The sequence below is a fragment of the Miniopterus schreibersii genome (genome assembly GCF_964146895.1).
Source record: "Miniopterus schreibersii genome assembly, chromosome: 2".
NCBI classification, from domain to species: domain Eukaryota; kingdom Metazoa; phylum Chordata; class Mammalia; order Chiroptera; family Miniopteridae; genus Miniopterus; species Miniopterus schreibersii.
Genome location: NC_138102.1, coordinates 50,665,382 through 50,685,435, shown reverse-complemented (window position 1 = coordinate 50,685,435; position 20,054 = coordinate 50,665,382). Strand labels below are relative to the sequence as shown.

The 20,054-nt window shown below is 38.7% G+C and overlaps 1 protein-coding gene across 4 annotated transcripts in view; it reads left to right on the top strand.

Moving 5' to 3' along the window:
• SCEL (sciellin) overlaps window positions 1-9,568 on the top strand; it is a 98,490-nt gene extending 88,922 nt beyond the window's left edge. For 2 of the 4 annotated variants that reach the window (XM_081129597.1, XM_081129600.1), the window contains 4 exons: window positions 7-81; window positions 2,933-3,041; window positions 5,303-5,405; window positions 7,106-9,568. In XM_081129597.1, coding sequence (XP_080985723.1) covers window positions 7-81; window positions 2,933-3,041; window positions 5,303-5,405; window positions 7,106-7,122 — 304 coding nt within the window. In that variant the 3' untranslated portion in view covers window positions 7,123-9,568. The remainder of the gene's footprint in view (window positions 1-6; window positions 82-2,932; window positions 3,042-5,302; window positions 5,406-7,105) is intronic. The other 2 variants (XM_081129598.1, XM_081129599.1) reach the window with 2 other exon arrangements.
• The last annotated feature ends 10,486 nt before the right edge of the window (window positions 9,569-20,054 follow it).

Below are 20,054 nucleotides of genomic sequence, written 5' to 3'. Positions count from 1 at the left end.
TTCTAGTAAGTCACCAAAGGATGGCTATCAGGAGAACATCTCTGGAAAATACATACAAACTGTGTATTCGACTTCAGATAGGTGAGTATGCCTATAATTCGATACATAAAAGTCTATATACACACACTTGTATGTACATTTTATATATATATATGTGTGTGTGTGTGTATATATATATATATATTCCTGTTGTCTGTTGTACTTGGAGATGGTGATTGTTATATACAGGGTGGGGCAAAAGTAGGTTTACAGTTGTTCATATGGAAAATAATACATAATTAATAAATAATAATACAAGGATAAACTCTGTTTCATGTACTCACAATGGTAAACTTACTTTTGCCCCAGCCTGTATGTGTGTGAAGTACACCTCTGCATCCAGGAATTTGTTCCTTGGCTTCTGGGCTGCTGCTAATGCCCCTTATTTCAATGAAGCTTTCCATGCCTTGCAACTGCCTCCTAGGCCAGCCCCTCCGCTGTCGCTGATTCCCAGGAGTCCCCAGGACCACCACCTTGTTAGCGTCCAGGTCTCACTGCATCGCTGGGCTGTGCCTTCAGCCCTCCCTTGCTGTGGTTTCCCAGGGCATCTCCCCTTACAAACAGCTGAGTGGGTACGCTGCCATGACCCACTCTGGGCCCACACGCATTTCCCAGGAGGGGGCCACATATCAGTTTTGTGCTGGTAAAGTGACCCCAGGCTTTTGCTGTTAGTGATCATCTTTTACCATTTAATGTTCACTGGGGCACATAGAGGACACTCATGAGAGTGTGGCCAGCAGACTTCTAGGGGAGGAAATGAAAGTAAATAATTAGCATTTCATCCCAACCACTGGAGACCAGCTGTAAAGCAAATGTCTGATATTCTACTGATGGTGTTTCTGTACAGAAGAGGTGGTGAGAAGGCTCATTGAGGGTAAAGACATATCTTATTTTTATGCACAGCTTCAGTTTGTAATACGGTGCTTGGCACTGACCAGTTACTCAATAAATGTTTTCTGAAAAACATGAACCTATGTTCTGTTTGCTAAAGGAAACATGGATGGACCAGGCATCAAAACTATAACCCCTTTCTGTCACTTTTATAAAACCTTGCCCGTTACCAGTATTCTCTGAGTGTCCTGCCTTTTAAGTCATTGTTCTTTGAGGAGTGAAGTCATCTACATAAGCACGAGGTACAGATACTGCCTAGGTGACCAAATACCAGAGCTGGATTCCTCGTAATACTTAGAAAACGTCTTTGACTAACAGTATGATTTTAATAAGGACAACACCAACATCAGAGCTTTCCCTGGGCTCATATTTGTATTGTTAACTTAAGGAAGGAAAGCATTCTTCATAGAAGTATTGCTCTTAATATGAAGAATTTCAGTCCTGGCCCTCAAGTGGTCCTTGAAATTTTTCTTAATCATCAGAGCAAAATTGAATTTCCTGTTAAGACCAGTCAGTCAAGCAACTTTTTCTGTTGATTATTGTGTGAAATAAGCCATGTCCCCACAGTTCTTATCTAAGTACCCTAATCCCATTAAAGTGGCTTCCCACTTAGGGGATTAAGAGAAACTCCTCTGCACGTTATTTATGGTCGTCAGAACCTGCTCCTGCTTACTGACTACTGTTTAATCCCTCCGGCACCCTCTGTATAGCACTTTGGTGCACCCTGTTCACTGTGCTTGGTGTCCCCATCAGGCCCCCCACCTCACTGAGCTCACCTGGAGAGCCCCTTCATCTTCCAGCTGTAAGTCACATGACCCTTTCCACAGGCCTTTCCTGCCTTCACCACAGGGATTAGTTGCTCCTTTGGCTGTGCTCTCCTAACTCTTTCCACATGTCTGTAATACGCTGCAATCATCTAATCACACACCTGGCTACCCCAGTGGACAGGAAGCTTACCAATTGTATGACATCACCCTTTGTGCCTCAGTTTCCTCTTCTGTAAAATGACGATAAAAATAATAGCATCTGCTTCTCAGAGATGTTGTGAAGAATAACTGATTTTAAATAAGCAAAGTGCATGGAAAATGCAGTGTACATATTAAGCATGTTAGCACTATATATGTAGTGGCTATTTTTATTTCACCACCCCATTATGTATCAATTCTGGAAATTTCAGCCTGTATGTGAACCCTGAAACTAGTAAAGTCCTCCAGGTGCTATTGAAGACAGTCCTAAGGCCTCCCAAAAGGAAAGAATCACATAGCTATTGGCCTTTCTTTAGGCTCTGGTGTGACCCAAGGTCTTTTGGACTTGCTGATTAAATATCTATAGTTCATTTATTATTCGACATTATTTTTCCACAGTAAATGATAAAACTTTTTTCTTCATCAGATTTGTGTGTGTATGGGGGTAGGGTTACATCATGTTGAAGAATATAAATGTTATCATAAAAGGTAGCCCAGCATTGTCTTACAGTGACACCAAGGGTAGTGTCATAGGGGAGCATTTTGGTGACTAACCCTAGACCCTAGGGTACTATGGATCCATCATTTATGAATTTACCAGCACACTCTTGGATGGAATTCTATTTTTGTCCTATTGAGTGTTTTGAGAGTTAAAATTTTATATTAATCTACAGTATAATTTTTCTATGATACAGGTAAATTAATAATTCAAAACCCTCTTTGAGCTTCAAGGAGTACTTATAAATTAGTTCAATTAGGAAACTGTAATTATCTTTGCCCTGCCCAGATGGACTTTTGATTGCTAATGAATTAATAATTTGAGACTTTCCTTTATGTTAATTCTTTGATATTATTTTGAGATAATTAGAAGAATCAATTCTATCACTAGAATAAATAAATCCCAAACTTTCCTGGATCTTTATACAATTTCCTAAAGTATCAACAAAATTAACGTATCATTTCCACATCACTTTTGGGGAATACATCTGTTTTTTGTATGATGACAAATTTATTTTTAATTGCTTACATCTCTGTAGGTCTGTCATTGAAAGAGACATGTGCACTTACTGCCGAAAGCCCTTGGGCACACAAACAAAAATGATTTTAGATGAATTACAAATTTGCTGCCATTCCACTTGTTTCAAGGTAAGGATACATTTACTGTGTTTAACTAAATAGAAAATTGCATAATGACTGGAATAAAAATAATTATTTAATGAAATACATGAGACGAAGTTAAAGCTTTCAGAAACACTCTCATCCACATTAATAATGCACTACTTAAATATTTCCCAGAGTCCTGCAGCCTAACCTCAAAGGTTTATAATTACTGTCTTGGCATTAGGCTTAGAGTTGATTCCTGACACATTTATTCCTCTTACCCTAGAGATTTAAACCTATAAAAAGATAAACACTTGTTTTCTTTATAAAAGTTTTTACAACATTTTAATAAATCATGCATTACATAAACTATGTAATGAAGTCCAAAAAAAAGAAATTGTTGAGAAGGAAGCTAGCAGCTCCTTATATCGTGAAGTTAAGACTGAAAGGCTTAATAGTTGAAACTCAGTGTGCTTTTGAGAGCATGATCAATTGTGGTTAATTGTGGCTTAGTATAGTAACAAGAAGGCTTGCATAGGACAGTGCTTCACAGCTTGTGTTTTCATATTTCATTGCTTTTACTTCTCACAAGAATGTTGGGTAGGTCAACATAGTTTTTGGTATAACTGGATGAGCACGGAACTGAGAACCTGAAGATCTGATTTTGAATTCTACCTCTGTCACTAACTGTGGCCCCAGAGACTTTTGGACAGTCACCTAAATTAGCTGGCCTTGCCCTGGCCAGGTCGCTCAGCCAGTTAGAGTCATCTAATGACTCTGATATGCCAATGTTTTGGGTTCGATCTCCAATTAGGGCACATATAAGAAGCAACCAATAAATGCATAAATGAGTGGAACAATAAGTTGTTGTTTCTCTCTCTCTCTCTCTCAAATGAATAAATTTAAAAAATTATTATAAAAACTAATTATCCTGGCCTGTTTTCTCATCTGTAAAACAAAGAAGCTGACTAGACTAATGGTTCTCCATCATGGCTGTACATTATGATCATCTGGGGAGGTTAGGAGGAAAATACAATGCTTGGGACCAGCACTAATTACATCAAGAATCTCAGAGATGATTCCTGGGCATTGGTATTTTTAAAATCTCCTTAGATAGATTTAATGGGCAGCCAGTTTGAGAACTATTTGCCTAAATCTACGGCTCTTTCTGTGCTGACATTCTATGGTTGATGGAAATTATCTAATTCAGTCAAGTAGCTGTAATACTTTGACAACTGATTTTTCTCCTCCAGTTAGCTTCAGACAGTGATACATAGCAATCAGAAATACGATGCCTCATTTTGAGCAAAAACCCCCCACTAATTTTAAGCCACAATATATATAATACTATATAAAATATATCTTTTAAATTGTGTAATTATTTAATTATGAAAAAATGAATATTTCTTTTAGCTATTAAAATTTACTTAATTAAAAATCGATTATAGTTCTTTATTTAAAATTAGTATGCAAGAAAGCTTTTTAAAACAAGGAAATTCTCCTGGTTTTTGCTTTGGTAAACATGAATAATTTTCATTTATTATATTTTGGATGATTTATTTTCATTTTCAATTTAATTAAAAAATACTACTAAGAATTAAAATGTTCCCTCACTCCTAGAAAAAGATGGGTTATTCTATAGCCATGATAATAGAGAACTATTGGGCTGGTTTAAACATGTAAAATTGATCAATGACAATTTACTTCAATAAACTGGCCTCTGAAAGCCAACCAATCAGTGACAGCCTCATGCTGGAAAGTCAGTCAATCAGCAGTGGACTTGCTCCCATGAACACAGGTCTAAAGCAGATGTCAGCCCTTTCTCTAACCAACACTATTCAAAACCACCTTCCCCCAAGCCCTATGTAGGATCAGAAATTTGTTTTGCTTACTGTTTGCTTAATGTCTAGTGTGTATGCCTGGACTGCATAGGTCTCCTTAAGTAAGCAAACAAGAAATACGCTTTGTGTTTCTGTTTTAGATATCAAGTCGTGATCTTATCCTTGGCATAACCAATTTTTGAAAATTTATATCGACTGTACAGTGAGTTAAGTAGAAACTTCAGTGGTAGATATGCTCTGAAATGCACCGCTGCATAGTAGAGAGAGGCTGTGGGAATATATATGAAAAGTCCTGCATGTGCGCTATAGACAAGTACACTCGCACTTTCCCTGTGGATTCTCATGAGGCCGCATGTGAGCGCTAATATGGAGAATCATACTGAGTGAATTGAAAGGGCTTTCACGTTACATTAAGAATCTATACTTTATTTGTGATGTAAATTTATGTATTGTTTTTTACTTTAGTGTGAAATATGCAAACGGCCTTTGGAAAACCTGAGAGCTGGAGACAGTATTTGGATTTACAGACAGACAATACACTGTGAACCATGCTACTCCAAAGTCGTGGGTAAGTGTTAAGCTCTGTAAGACACTATTACTTTTGTTAATAGTAATGGGCATTTAATATTGTTGAAAATGAAGGATTTCAATAAGGCAAAAAATATTTTATTAATTATATTTAGTTAATTCAGCTGCAGATAGTATGGCGGTATTTTGTTTTATGGTATAAAAATCAATCAACATTTATATTGTCTTCTGATATCAGACCAGACATAAGCATAACTAACCAAGGAGGTTATTTATAATAGGAAAATGTTCCATTTTTTTCTAAACAAAAATAGATCTTCTCTGCTCAAACATAGAGTTGAAGTCCATGTCTGTGAATGACCTTTTACATTTGCACTGAAATATACATTTTCACCTAATTTGATTATTCTGCTAAATGCCTTTTAATGTTTTTTAAAAAGGGAAATTTAAAGTTAATTATATATAATTCTATATTAAATATAACATGTAAGATTTTTTATCAGTTTAAGATCAACATTACTCTAATTGGGACTCTTAATTAGCATAAACGACGTGAGAAGCAAACATTAATGACCTGCATTTTTAACTCACATTTTCTATAAACTTAGCATGAAAACTTGAACAGTTGACTTAAAAGATATGCACAGTGCCTAGTAAGTCAGGAAACTAGAATCCTATAAAACTTGATTAGTTTTTTAAAAGCCAGTAACAACATAATAATATGAATTTTATTTTAAATTCATAGTAAATAGATAGGATAACCAAGATGACATTGGGGAGCTGGTCAACAGCACTGCATGACTGACCAGTTTCTTGATGTCTTGGTGTGGTGAATGGAAAGAGGAACATTTGCAATTCTTACATGGGATCCAAAATATGGAATTTAGTGACAGTTGTGTAAGATAAATGAAGTACGGGGAAGATACATCTGGAAAATGCTCTGAAAAATATTAAGAAACCCACGTTCCATCGGGCTGCAGAACCAATTACAAGAACGAGCCTAACTACACCCCTACTTTGCCTTCTCTCCCCTGCTCTCCCCAGCCAGGTCTCATATTCCATTCTCCTCCTAATTTGGCAGCCTTGTCATGATCCAATATTGTACCCAGAGCCTTCATGGACACGGTGGCAGCTCTAAAAACGCTCGGTCTCCCAGAAGCCGTGATTGGCTTAGGAGGTGCGGCCACCGAAAGGCTTAGAAGTCACTGTGTCTTCTTCCTGTCTATGTGCACTCCATGGGCATTGTATTCTTTTAAATCCTCACCCAAGGGCATGTTTTTATTGATTTTAGAAAGAGAAAGAGCAAGGGAGAGAGAGAGAAATATCGATGTGAGAGAGAAACATCGATCGGTTGCCTCCCGAACTTGCCCCAACCGGCCCGGGATCGTACCTGCAGCGTCGGCATGTCCCCGGTGGGGAACGGAGCCTGCGACCTTCTGGTGCACAGGACAGGTGCTCCAACCAACGGAGCCACCCGGCCAGGGCGGCATTGCATTTTACAGGAAACTGAAGTTGTCAAGACATAACTCTCAGGCAGCTCATAAATATGAGCACCAGGCATCGGCCCTTCATATTTATGGCATGACCAAAAGCCACAGTGATGGATGCAGTAGAAGGAAAGAGTAAAATGCTGAATCTCCCATGACCCCGTTGATGAGCTATTATTTTAAAAATTTAATTGTAAGCTACTTTTTGTACTGAATTTGCATATCTAACTGTTATTTTCTTTAAAATTTTCAGCAAAGTGGATTCAATAATTCTGGCATATGGAAATCAAGATGAAAACATTCATCAAGGAATTAAAGTTTTTATTTTAAGAATATGTAATTTAGAAAAGCTTTTACATTGAAGGTTGACCTTTGTGTACAATGAACAATTCTGCTATTGCATAAATAACCTAATTGCCTTCAAAAAGGTCATATACATAAAGGGAACCATCTGTTATCTGGCTAGATTCAGTCATGAAAAATTCAAGTGGTTTCAGTTACCAGTGTCAAAGGAACGATACTGCTGATGGCTGTGAGCATTGTCAGCCCTAAAGATGTCCACCTCTGCTCCAGATTTAGGCTGTCATGGTTTCTACTATAAACAAGCTTCTCATTTTCTCACCTTTGTTTCCCCAAGAATTTGGATTTGCAGACAATATTGACATCTTGACACACTGTCAAGAAAGCAAGATATGTTCCTTCATGTGCAAAAGAAACATTGAAAACATTGATAGACATTTTCTTATAAAGTTTGGCAGAAAAGACAATAACACATAAAGTCGTATGGACCTCAGAAAATCATTTGAACTTTCTGGGTCTCTGCTTTTATTTATAACACAAGGGACATTGGAAATTGTTCCTAAGGTCCCTTTCTGACCCTCAAATTATTCTAAAGCAAATTTTTGTTTGCTCTTTAGAAATATATCTGAATATTTGTTTGTTAATCATATTGAACTAGAGAGGATACCTGAACCATTTAACCTTAGTGTCATCCTTCATTTTATTGCAGATATAATTTTTAAAAACAGGAAGACATTGATTTATGGGTAATGGGTAAAATTATATGACATGTATTTTACATATTATAATTTGTTAATTTTTTTGCATGCATTTCAAGATCTGGGTATATAAATAATCTATGAAAAAGTAATGGTTATGGACTACAAAGACATGCTCTTTAGTATGTTACATCTATTCATATTACATAGCACTTTATATTTACAGATGGCTTATAAAAATAAAATGAACTGTCAGTGACACAGAATCTTGTGGCATGTCTATAAATATCATTGGCTGGCATTGATTTTGTCAATTATAGTGATCACAGTTTATTATGTTCTATACCATACTGGTTAACTTAATTATTTAGCTGCTCAAACTATAGCTTTTATTATCAAAGGGTTTTTCTTAAGAAATTGAAAATTCAGTAATGATATGTGAGGAACTAGGACTATTGTTAAGATTGAGAAACTGAACTTATAAGCTATTTTGTGTACATAGCAATTGCTTCTTGAAGGAAGGCATATGGGACATTGAGGAGGGGGTGGCATTTTGGGGAAGTTTAAGGCAGTTGTAAAAAACTGATATAAACTAGGGAGATTGAAAAAAAGATAATCATGTATTTTCCAAATGTTGATAAATTTAAAGAATTATTCTCTTGTATAAAGCATCTGCTCTTCTTAGAGGCTGGTCCGCAGTGTTAAACACAAAATGCTTATCAAAATTCAGCAATGTATAATTGTTGTCCTATCGAAAAGGAGCCAGAAAAAACAATTAATAATAATTTTATATTCATTAATTCATGCTAGATGAGAAGCAGTGGTAATTGAGCCATATGCTTTATTGTTCTTTTATTACATGCTATCAGAGTGGATCAAAAGAAATAATTTTCTTAGAGTTGGAATTTGTGGCAGAAAAGCACGGATGGAATAGTATCCCTCCCTTTTATGTAAAGTGCATTAACATCTCAATGCCTTTGTAGTAATTAAAAATCATTCGAATGTCATTTTTGAAGTGTTCTACTCTAAAATGCTTCATTAAAAAAACAAACCTGAAAGGAACATATTTCTCACTTTTCTGAAGCTGTTTAATGGGCCCTTTCCTTTACTATAATGTATTAAATTAAACCAAAAGCTGTTGTAAAAATGGAATAAATACAGAGTGGAGAGAGAAGAGCTTCTGATTCTCCAAGTCAGCCTCATCATGTCCGGATTTGTTTGCATCACGGGAATGACAGATTCCTGAAACAATGTGGAAGATCTCCTTATATTGCAGCCAATTAAGAGATGTCTCTAAAAGAGAATTAATTGCTCCACAGGACGATATCCTAAATAAAGCAAAATGGAAGAACTATCATCATCTCAGAAATAGAATTCATTAAAGTAGTATTCTTTCAGTTAGGCCAAGAAATAAAAATGCATTCAAGAAGTAATCTGTACATCCGTCATTGCTTGATTGCAGTCACTCTTACAGTGAAGCTCTGAGTGAGGAAGTGGTTCAGCTCTCACTGTGGTTCACTCACTGACTTGTTTCCTACAATAGAAAATCATGAACGCTTGGAACATTTTCCTGCTCAGCTTGATTCAGAGCTCTGCCAAAGCAAAGGCTGTTTGGTCTGTAACGTGGCAAACTGACAATGACATTTTTTCCCCTTGGTACTACTGAATTTACTGGCTATTTTGGTACAAGGTAAATAAATGGCTTTTAGAGTTTCACCTATTCCGTGTCACTCAACGATTCCTAGAGGCACCCATAAATATCTGCATTAACCTGGGGAGGCCGTTTCCTTCAATTCCCTGCTATTTAAAATGCGAGGCTTAGGTTATTGGCTTTCTAATGTCCCCACCAGCTCAAACATTGCATGGATCTCTTCCTGCTGCTTACTCCATTCTTAGATGGTCCCTCTTCTTAGATGCCTAAGCTCTGTCCCGTGTTTTGCATGTAATTTAAAATTGCATGTTGACTTTATCACAACAAAAAAATTGGTGACCATGCTGAGTCTCATTTACTGGGTCTTTGCCCTGCCGTTTGAGAAGTATGGTTTCTGAGAGATGTTGCTGAAATGATCAAACTCATGAATTAGGTAGTGGTTTCAGTATTTTTAATATAAGAGAGAAAACTGAACATCATCATTGCCTTGTGAAGGCCATCTGGGAAGGATCTTCTACTGCATTGCCTCTGTGCTCTCTTAGATACATTCTTCTCATTAATACCTTGAAACGCCCGCGTGTTCTAGGCTCTGTATAAAAGAAAAGCCTGACTTATCAGCATTCATTATAATCATTCATTCATTCATTCATTCATTCACCTGTTCCATTACTCAATAACTTAAAAATCTTCCTTTATAACCTATGTTCCAGATCTTAGTGATGACCGGTAGCCAAAGCTCCTGTCCTCATGGAACTTACTTCCTAAAGGAGTAATTTGAAAGAGAAAACAAACACAACTTCTGAAAGTAAGAAGGCCCATGAAGAAAATAAAATACAGTGGCTAGGTGAAGGGGGAGTTTTAAAAATAATGGAGTGGACAAGAATAATCCAAGTCAGGCTATTTTCTGGGCTAAACCTGTCCTTTCTTCTTTCACACAAAATGAGATGGGAGTTCAAAGATGCCGGGAGACAGAGACCAGTCAAAGGATGTTTAAGTGTCCTCTGTTCCTCATGAGAGAAAATATTCAGCTATTACTTAGATAGTTTTCAGCCCTCTGACCTGTAGGGAGCTACACCAGATGGCTGCTTGCCCTCGGACCCCGGACTAAAGTCGCTCACTTGGCTAAAGGAGCCCCAGGCGTGCTCCGGTGACCGCGTCACAGGTGGGTCGCAACCAGCCCCAACCTGGAGTGGAATCAGTGGGCCCAGTGTGGTTTCCTCGCCTCATTTAAGGCACTAAGAATCAAGCCCCTTTCTGTTTTCCAAATAGAAACATTAGAAGATTAAGCAGCGCATTTCGGATCTGGGAGAAACTTCTCACAGTAATTTTGTAAACATCACATGTTCTCTTGCCGCAATATGAATAATGTATCCGGTGGAAAGAACATTCAGATCTTGGTATAACTTTCTCGATAGTCACAATTTGTTACTTTTACATTCTTTCCCAAGAGAAAAGGAAGGATCATGAGCTTCAAGAGCCCTTCAGGGTCATAAAGGCGAATTGGGTTGAAAGTCTCCATGTGTTCAGGCCCTGAGGCAAGTGCAACTCTGTGGGTCAGGGAGAGGGAGACTGCAGGGGGCCGGGATTAGTGACCCGGGAGGCATGAGACTGAAGAACAGGCAAGAGACAGGCCGTGGAAGGTTCTTTCAGAATGGATCCTTAAAAATGTACACCATCAAGTGAATGGTGACGTTCACTAGAATTCATTTATATCTTTTAGATTTGTGTCATTAAAATATTATTGAATATTATTAATTTCATGAACAGGTTTACATTATATTGAGACAAATATAGTCTATTAATTTTTTTGACAAAGGCACAAAGACAATTCAATTGAGAAAGAATAGGCTTTTCAACAGATGCAACAAATGGTGCTAGAACAATTTGACACACATAGGCCAAAAAAAAAAAGCAAAGAAAAAAGAAAGGAAAGGAAAGGAAAGGAAAAGAGAAAAGACACAGACCTCACATCCATCTTTCACAAAAATCAACTCAAGATGAATTGTAGATTTACATGTATAATGTAGAACTATAAAATTTCTAGAAGATCAACATGGCCTTGAGCTCGGTGAAGAACTTTTAGATACAATATGAAAAGCATGATCTATAAAAGAAAAAAATGGTAAGTTCAGCTTCATTAAAATTAAAAATTGTGCTCTGTGAAAGACACTGTTAAGAGAATAGAAAGATAAGCCACAGACTGGGAGAAAATATTTGCAAAACACATATCTGATAAAGAACTTGTCCCCTATATATGAATAACTTAAAACTAAATAATAAGAAAACAAAAATCTGAATTAAAAATGAGCAAAATATCTGAACAGAGCCATAACCAAAGATCTACAGATAGCAAAAAAGCATATGAAAGATGCTCAACATCATTTGTAATTAACAACGAGATACTATGTCATGTCTATTAAAACGACTGAAAACTAAAAACCAAAAATACCAATTGCTGGCCAGGATTCAGAAGAACAGGAACTCTCGTTCATTGCTAATGGGAATGCAAAATGTACAGCCACTTTGGAAGACAGTTTGACTGTTTCTAACAAACCTAAACAGAGTCTTACCTTATGATTCAGTAGTTGTACTCCTAGGTATTTAGCCAAAGAATTTGAAAACATGTCCATATGAAAAGCTGCACATGGATGTTTATAGAGGTTTTATGTATAATCACGAAAAACTGTAAGAAACCAAGATGTCCTTCAATAAACCAATGTCTCAACAAACTGTGGTACATCCATATAATGGAGTAATATTCAGCAATAAAAAGGAATGAACTATCAAATTTGCAGAAACATGAACAGTTCTTTTTCTCTTTTTAAATCCTTACTTGAGGATATTTTTTCCATTGCTTTTTCAGAGAGAGTAGAAGGGAGAGAGAGAGATAGAAACATCAATACGAGAGAGACACATCAATTGGTTGCCTCCCAAAAGCACCCTGACCAGGGCCAGGGATCGAGCCTGCAACTGAGGCACCTGCCCTTGGTCAGAATCGAACCCAGGACCCTTCTCCGCGGGCCAACGCTCTAACCACTGAGCAAGCGGGCTAGGGCAGAAACATGAATGCTTCTTAAATGCCTACTGCTAAATGAATAAAGCCAGTCTTAAAAAGTCTCTATGCTGTATCATTCCACTTATATGACATTCTGGGAAAGGTAAAACTGTACACATTCAAGCAGATAAGTGATTGCTGAGGGTTCCGGGGGATGGAGATTTAAATACGTGGAGCACAGGGAATTATTTTTAGCACAATTGAACTATTCTGTTTGATACTATAATGGTGAATAGATAACACTATTCATTTGTCAAAACCCATAGAACTTTACAGTTCAAGAAATGAACCTTAAAATATGCAAATTTTAAAATCTCATGTAGATGGTCAGGGGCAGGGGATACCAGGATGGAATGCAGAATGTAACCAATAACCTCATGTATTACAAATGCAGGAAAACAGCCTTACTAAAGGCTTCTAGTCTATTTGCTTCTAGTTAGTTCCATATGAAAGTAACCTTAGCAAAGGCCTTGGGTGTTATAGTTCTGTCTGCTGTTTCTCTTATTTACTGGCTTCTGTGCCTGGCTTGTCCCTCTCTCCTTCAATGAAATGACCTTTGCAATTGTGTTGATTCCCTTTGTCTGAGGAAGAGCGTTTAATGGAAGACCCTGTTAAATTTCGGAGACAATATTATCTCTTGCTCTTTGTCATAAAGTTACAATTGTTTTTTCTAGCTTGGTTAAGCCCTCTATCACTGGCCTCTCAGTCAATTGAGATTACAGGTCTCTGACAGAGCGAAATTACAATGTTTAAACATTTACCTTTTGCAAACTGGCTAATGTAGGCCTTATTTAATCTCTCTCATGGTATCTTGTTAAATGCAGTAAGGAGCAACTAACATATACTAATATTCAATCTCTTCTAGAACAATGGGCTCCAAAGCAAAGGTGAGTGAGAACTTTGCCAAATATTTTGCTTAGTGTAACGAGGGTCATCAGATTTCCAGCCTGCAGTATTTAGCCTCTCATTCCTTATCCACAGCTAATTAGCTGACACCATGTGTTTTCGGCTTCTGTATGACAGCACTCTAGTTCTAGTACCAGTTTCCAAATAAGTTAGGGCACAATTAAGTGGCTGTAACAAAGAACCTCTAAAATCCAGTGGCTCAAACAGACACATTTTTATTTTCTCTTTGCTGTAGCAAAGCAGTAGTAGCCTCTCTGTTTATGAAATTGTCTAGAGCATACCGCTGTGCATCCGTCTCCTCGTATCTCATGATCAGAGCTAGCTCGCCAGCTTCACAGCTGCGCCCTGCCTGAGGGAAGAGGGAAACAAAGGATGTGATGAAGAAGCTGCCCCCGTTATTGACACTCATAGCCCAGTGCCCATACCTAGCTGCAAGGGAGGCTGTGAAATGTTGTTCCCAGTCATGTGTCTGCTCACACATGTTGAGGTTTCTATTTCTAAAGGAAAATAGAGAAATGGATTGTGGGCACAGGTTGAAGGCTCAGGGCTCCTAACCTGTCCCCTGTGATAGCTCGTCAGTGGACAGCAGCTCAGGATCTCCTATAAAAGTCTCTTTGTAAATACAAAGACATTGGGATTAGAACCTCCGGTCATTGCTAATAATGAACAAAGGATTTAAGATCTTTGTGGCCATTTGAGAACGATTCTGGCCCGATGCCTTCAACTTACAGGATCTGCAGACAAAGAGAATCAGGGACCTGAGTCCCTGAACAGTTCCATAATATAGTCAGCTTGTCAGTGGCAAAGCTAGAACTGGAAACCAGCACACTGAAGTCTCTTTCACTAAATAGGGTTTTTTTAAATGAATACAATATATTGGAAAATGATCTCACCAGAACAGAACACAGCAACAGACTAAACCTCATGTGCCATTTTCTTACTTAGAAAATTCAGGATTTCATTAACTTTTAAAATTACTGTGACACACTGCTAACTCCTACTTAGCTTGTGGTTTTCATGATTCTGGATTAATTTTTTAAAATTTCTTATTGAATTTATTGGGGTGACATTGATTCACAAAACCATACAGATTTCAAGTGTACAGCTAACAAAACATCATCTGCACACTGCATTGTGCGCCCATCGCCCAAAGCAAAGTCTCTTTCCAGGCCCATTTATCTCCCCTTTGCCCAGCTCCACTTGCCCCCCACCCCCTAGTTCCCCTGCCTCTTACCTTATTGCTGTCTGCGTCTCTGTGTTATGTATGTAGGTTTTTTGATGAATCCCTTCACCTTCTTTCACCCAGTTTCCCAACCCCTTCCCTTCTGACAGCTGTCAGTCTGTTCCATGTATCCACGACTCTGATTCTGTTTTGTTCGTCAGTTTATTTTGTTCATTAGATTCCACTTATGAGTGAGATCATATGGTATTTGTCTTCCTCTGACTGGCTTATTTCACTTAGCATAATAATCCCCAGTCCATCCATGCTGTCGCAAAAGATAAGATTTCCTTCATTTTTACAGCTGAGTAGTATTCCATTGTGTAAATGTACCATTTGCAAAATAAGCTCTGCCCTAGCTTGCATGTGTATAGATTTCTTCTTTCACTGGTTACTTTACGTACTCTGTACATGTCACTATTGAATTCATTGAGTTTATTGTCCCTTTGATTTCCATTTAACATGAGATGCTTTATAAAGTCAAACCCTAGGACTAAATAAAAATTTTTACTAAAGTTAATATGTCTTATATCCATTATATGCCTCCCAATTTACTATATTTATCACTATTATAAAAATGGGGAAATGAAGAAAATCAAACCCTATACCAATATTAATCATTTCTTTCTTATACAATAATAACTTCGACTCACTGGAAACCAACTGTTTCAGGCACTTTAAATGCATGTGTTTCTGGATCTTACCTTTTCAGAGATTGTCACAACCTGGGAAAATTTTCAATAGTTGTTAAGTGCATGCAAAATTATTCAAGGAATACTATAGTAATTCAAGAGATCACCCAGACCGCTGTCAGATTCATTATACTTTCTTTAGTAGAGAAAAGTGAGCTAGAGAAAAACCTTTTCTATTATACATGTGCTTTAATGGTACCATCAATTCATTTGCTCACATATGTGCTTCAGAGTGAATTATAACCAAATTTGAAATATGACTCATAACTTATTCAACTGGCAAAAGTAAGCAACAAATCTTCCCTTTCCACCTTCACTCCCATCCCCACCCTACTCCCACTTACCCCAGCCCCAGAGGACTGGTTCAAGGGTAGTCAATACAGTGCTTGCTATATTACACTTACTGAGCTTATATTTAGAAAAACACAACACGATATCATCAATGTATCTCCCTAATCAGCTATAATTCTTTTTTAAAAAAAATATATATTGACTTCAGAGACAGGAAGACAGAGGGAGAGAGAGAGAGAAACATCAATGATGAGAGAGTCATTGATCGGCTGCCTCCTGCAGGCCCCCCACTGGGAATCAAGCTGGCAACCCGGGCATGTGCCCCAACCGGGAATCGAACCCCGATCTGGATTCTAGGTCGATGCTCAACCGCTGAGCCCCACCCGGCCAGGCAGCTATAATTCTTTAATCTCCTCAAATACCCATCCAGTGCTCACATTTCTCCAATTATGTTACAAATGCTCTCTCTCTATGTAAGTCTATTTGAACCATGACTCAAGAAGCTCTGTAGGCTTCATTTGGTTACTATGTTCTTGTCTTTTATAACCTATAGGTACTTCCTTCATCTCTCTTCTTTTTCCTTTGCAACTTTGTTATTATAGAAGCAGGAGAAGGGAAAGAAGAGAGCAGGAAGGAAGGGGAAAGAGGAGAAGCTGAGTCACTTGTCTCATAGTTTCCTGCAGCTTGTATTTTTGTTTCATTTTGTTTCATATGTGTCTCTTGGCCCTTGTATTTCTATGTGGGGAGACTCGACCAGGCTCAGGTGGGGGGTGGTGATGTGGTGGTGCGGGTGTGTGCATGTGCATGTGTGTGAGTCCAGGTAAGTGACCGCGGGTGCTTTCAGTGAAAGCATTGGAAGCACGTGATGCCTTTCATTGTGTGCTTGGTAATTCACTGAAATATTTAAGTATCATTTTGAACTTACAGACTTCAACCTATTGTATGTGTTTCAGTCCATGGGAGTTATTGTTCTTCCTGATACTTAAGTAGTCTAATTTTGAGAAAAAGTTCCAGGCTCATCTAGCACATTTCCTTCCTACCTTAGACCTGCCATCAGCACCTTTATTCCAAGACCCCCTGGACTCGTTTTTTGAAAGGTGGTATTGAAAAACCAGAATCTAGGCACTAGGGTAACTTGTTGCTATTGTGTCGGTCAATACCTCTAGGCCGTTTCAGTGGGTTGTGCTGAAAATAATTATTTTTTCTTACTAAAAGTATACATGAGTTTGCACTGATAATCCAGTCAATTCAGTTCAGAATTGTAAGGTTAAACCCATTGATCGTAGGGGAGATCTCTTTTCTCCCGTGCCAGTAATACCAGTTCTCGGTGACATAACTCTTTTTTGCTTTATACCACAGTGTATACATCACAGTCTCCAAATAACCTTATCAGCACCAGTATCAAAAGTATAGTTTTAGTAATTTTTTCAACTCAAAAGTTCTCTAGGAAAGGGGCAGGATCTAAAACTGACAGTATGGATCATTCTTTCTTAAGCAAATACGAATTGCATGGCTTAAACATATTTACTTGGTGTTACTTAAGATCTGAAGGAAAGTGATGAAGTACTGAATGTGTGGAAGTCCATCCGAGGAGGGTGGTACAATTTTCTGCTCAGAATTAGCACCAGCAATTCAAATGAGTCACAAGAATGCCTATAACTGTTTCTGGTCTCTGCTGTGCATTAACCAGAGGGCTAACGTATTTGCAGAGAAACTCTCCTGTGATGTGACAAGACTCACAATGAGCTGGTCCCCCTCTGTGAGAAAGGCTCAGTAGGGGCCAAGCCATACCCGATTATACCATGGTTCTGCCTGGGCTCCCTGAACACTTACATGGCCACATTGAAATGCATTAACAGATGGTAAATTTTAAAAAAACAGCTTTTTAAAATTTAAAACAAGTCCAAATGTAAACCTCCCTCATCTTCTCCATTCCACTCTTTGCCAAAAAAAAAAGGGGGGGGAGAAAAACATAACAAGTATGACTCTGAGATGTTTATTTTAAAAGCATCATTTATCCCAGATTTCAAAATCTGTTACAACTCCTATTAAATAGTGATGTGTGTGTGTGTGTGTGTGAGCCAATGCCTCATTTTGGTCAGTGTTCCCAGCTGATGACCAGTATGTGGAAACAAGAGTTAATCAGGCCAGCCTGGCTGGTGCGGCTCAGCGGTCGAGCACCGACCTAGGACCCAGGAGATTGTGGTTCGATTCCCGGTCAGGGCACATGCCCGGGTCGCGGGCTCGGTCCCCAGCAGGGGGCGTGCAGGAGGCAGCTGATCAATGACTCTCTCCTCACTGATATTTCTATCTCTCCCTCTCCCTTCCTTTCTCTGAAATCGATAAAGACATATTAAAAAAAAAAGAGAGAGAGTTAATGAGGCTAACCCTTTTAGGAGGTGGTGCAGCGAGGTGGGCGGCAGCCACTGCCCAGCAGACTCTTCCGGAGTGGCACAAGACATCGCATCACCACACCTGAACGAAAGTGACAGTTTCTAATCTTTATTTTTATGAGAAAATGGTTTGTGTTAAGTTTTAGTTTTTATGTAAGAGAGAAGTGTGAAACCACGCAGCCCCCTCTTGTCCTCTGACAGGGATGGGCATGCTGATTAGTGGTGCACCATGTAGGTGCGCTAGGGCTGCTGGAGGGACTGGAGCTGCAGCCTGCAGACAGGTAGCGCACAGTCAGCCATCTGCTGTGGAGTGGGGGACGATGCACTGCTTGGGGTTTTAAAAATTTATTTATTTTATTTTTAAAAAATATATATCTTTATTGATTTCAGAGACAGGAAAGGAGGGGGAGAGAGAGAGAAACATCAATGATGAGAGAGTCATTGATGGGCTGCAGCCCGGGCATGGGCCCTGACCGGGAATCGAACCCGATCTCCTGGATCCTAGGTCGACGCTCAGCCGCTGAGCCACGCCCGGCTGGGCTGGGTTTTTTTTGTGGTTTTTTTTTAAAGTATATAATAAAAAAGTGTAGACTTCTTATCAAAATGACATTCAAAGTTCACACTTTGACTCATCCACAGACTCCACACCCAAACATACAACAATGGAAGAAAAAAAATCCTTTTTATGGACCAGGAACTGAAAAGAAAAAGAGATACTAAAGCCACAGGACTGCCGTGCTGAGCACCGGGTGTGGCAGGAGCCCACAGGGCTACAGTTCCCAGGGCCTGGGGCAGTGGGGTGGGGGCCCAGCCACTCGCGCCCCACCTTCGTTCCCCCATCCCGGGCACAGAGGCCGGGACCGGTGCTGCCGGGGCTACAGCCTGTCAGAGCCCCAGAGCCCCAGTAGATTCCAGGACAGACTTAACCCCCACGACCAAGTCTAGTTGATTTATCCTTTGACTTCCAACTACCCCTAACAGCAGGGCGAAGAAGAACACTGAGCATCGAGAGAAGTGGGTTTGGACTGTGGGTCTTTGGGGCTGGGCCGAGGCAACCCCAAAATCTCTCAACAGAGGGGAGGAAGAGGGGGAGAAAGAAAAGTCGTACCAGCTCAAGTGATCTAAACCTGAAATTCCAAAACATACAAACAAAACTAATGCTAAGAAAGATATTGAGTAATATAAAATGTTGGGAAGTGAAATCACTCTAGACAAAGTGAAAATAAATGTTCCACTTAAAAAGACTTTAAAAGTAGTATGTTTAGAGTTATCAAGGAGGTACTAAAAGGAATAGCATCTTCCCAAAGAAAAGAAATGGGAAATTATGCAGAAAAGACAATTTTTAAAAAACTCAGTGAACTGAATAAACTCTAACCTGGGATAATCAAGATTTGAATAACATAAATAAGCAACATGATTTCAACCATGTGGTATATTTTTATAAATATTGTAAGCTTATATAGTTATATATTTCTATTTATATAAATTATATGTGTGCATGCATTCTTCACCTATCAAATTGAATATATACATACTATTCATGTACACATGGAACATTTTCTTTTATTAAAAAAATATATTTTTTATTAATTCAGAGAGAGGAAGGGAGAGGGAGAGAGATACAGAAACATCAATGAGAGAGAGAGTCATTGATCGGCTGCCTCCTGCACGCCCCCCACTGGGGATCGAGCCCCAACCCCGGCACGTGCCCTGACCAGGAATCAAACCTCAATCTCCTGGGTCCTAGGTCGGTGCTCAACCGCTGAGCCACGCCGGCCGGGAGGAACATTTTCAAACACTGACAGTGTACTACGGCACAAAGAATGTCTCATCAAATTTCAGTGAATCAGACTTATGTAGTAAAAGATGATGAATATATTATATATATATACACACACACACAAGCAAATAAACTTGCATTTTTTAAATTACAAATGAGCCAAGGATACAATAACAATAAAATTATAGCCCAACAACCACAAAAGCAGGAGATTCCA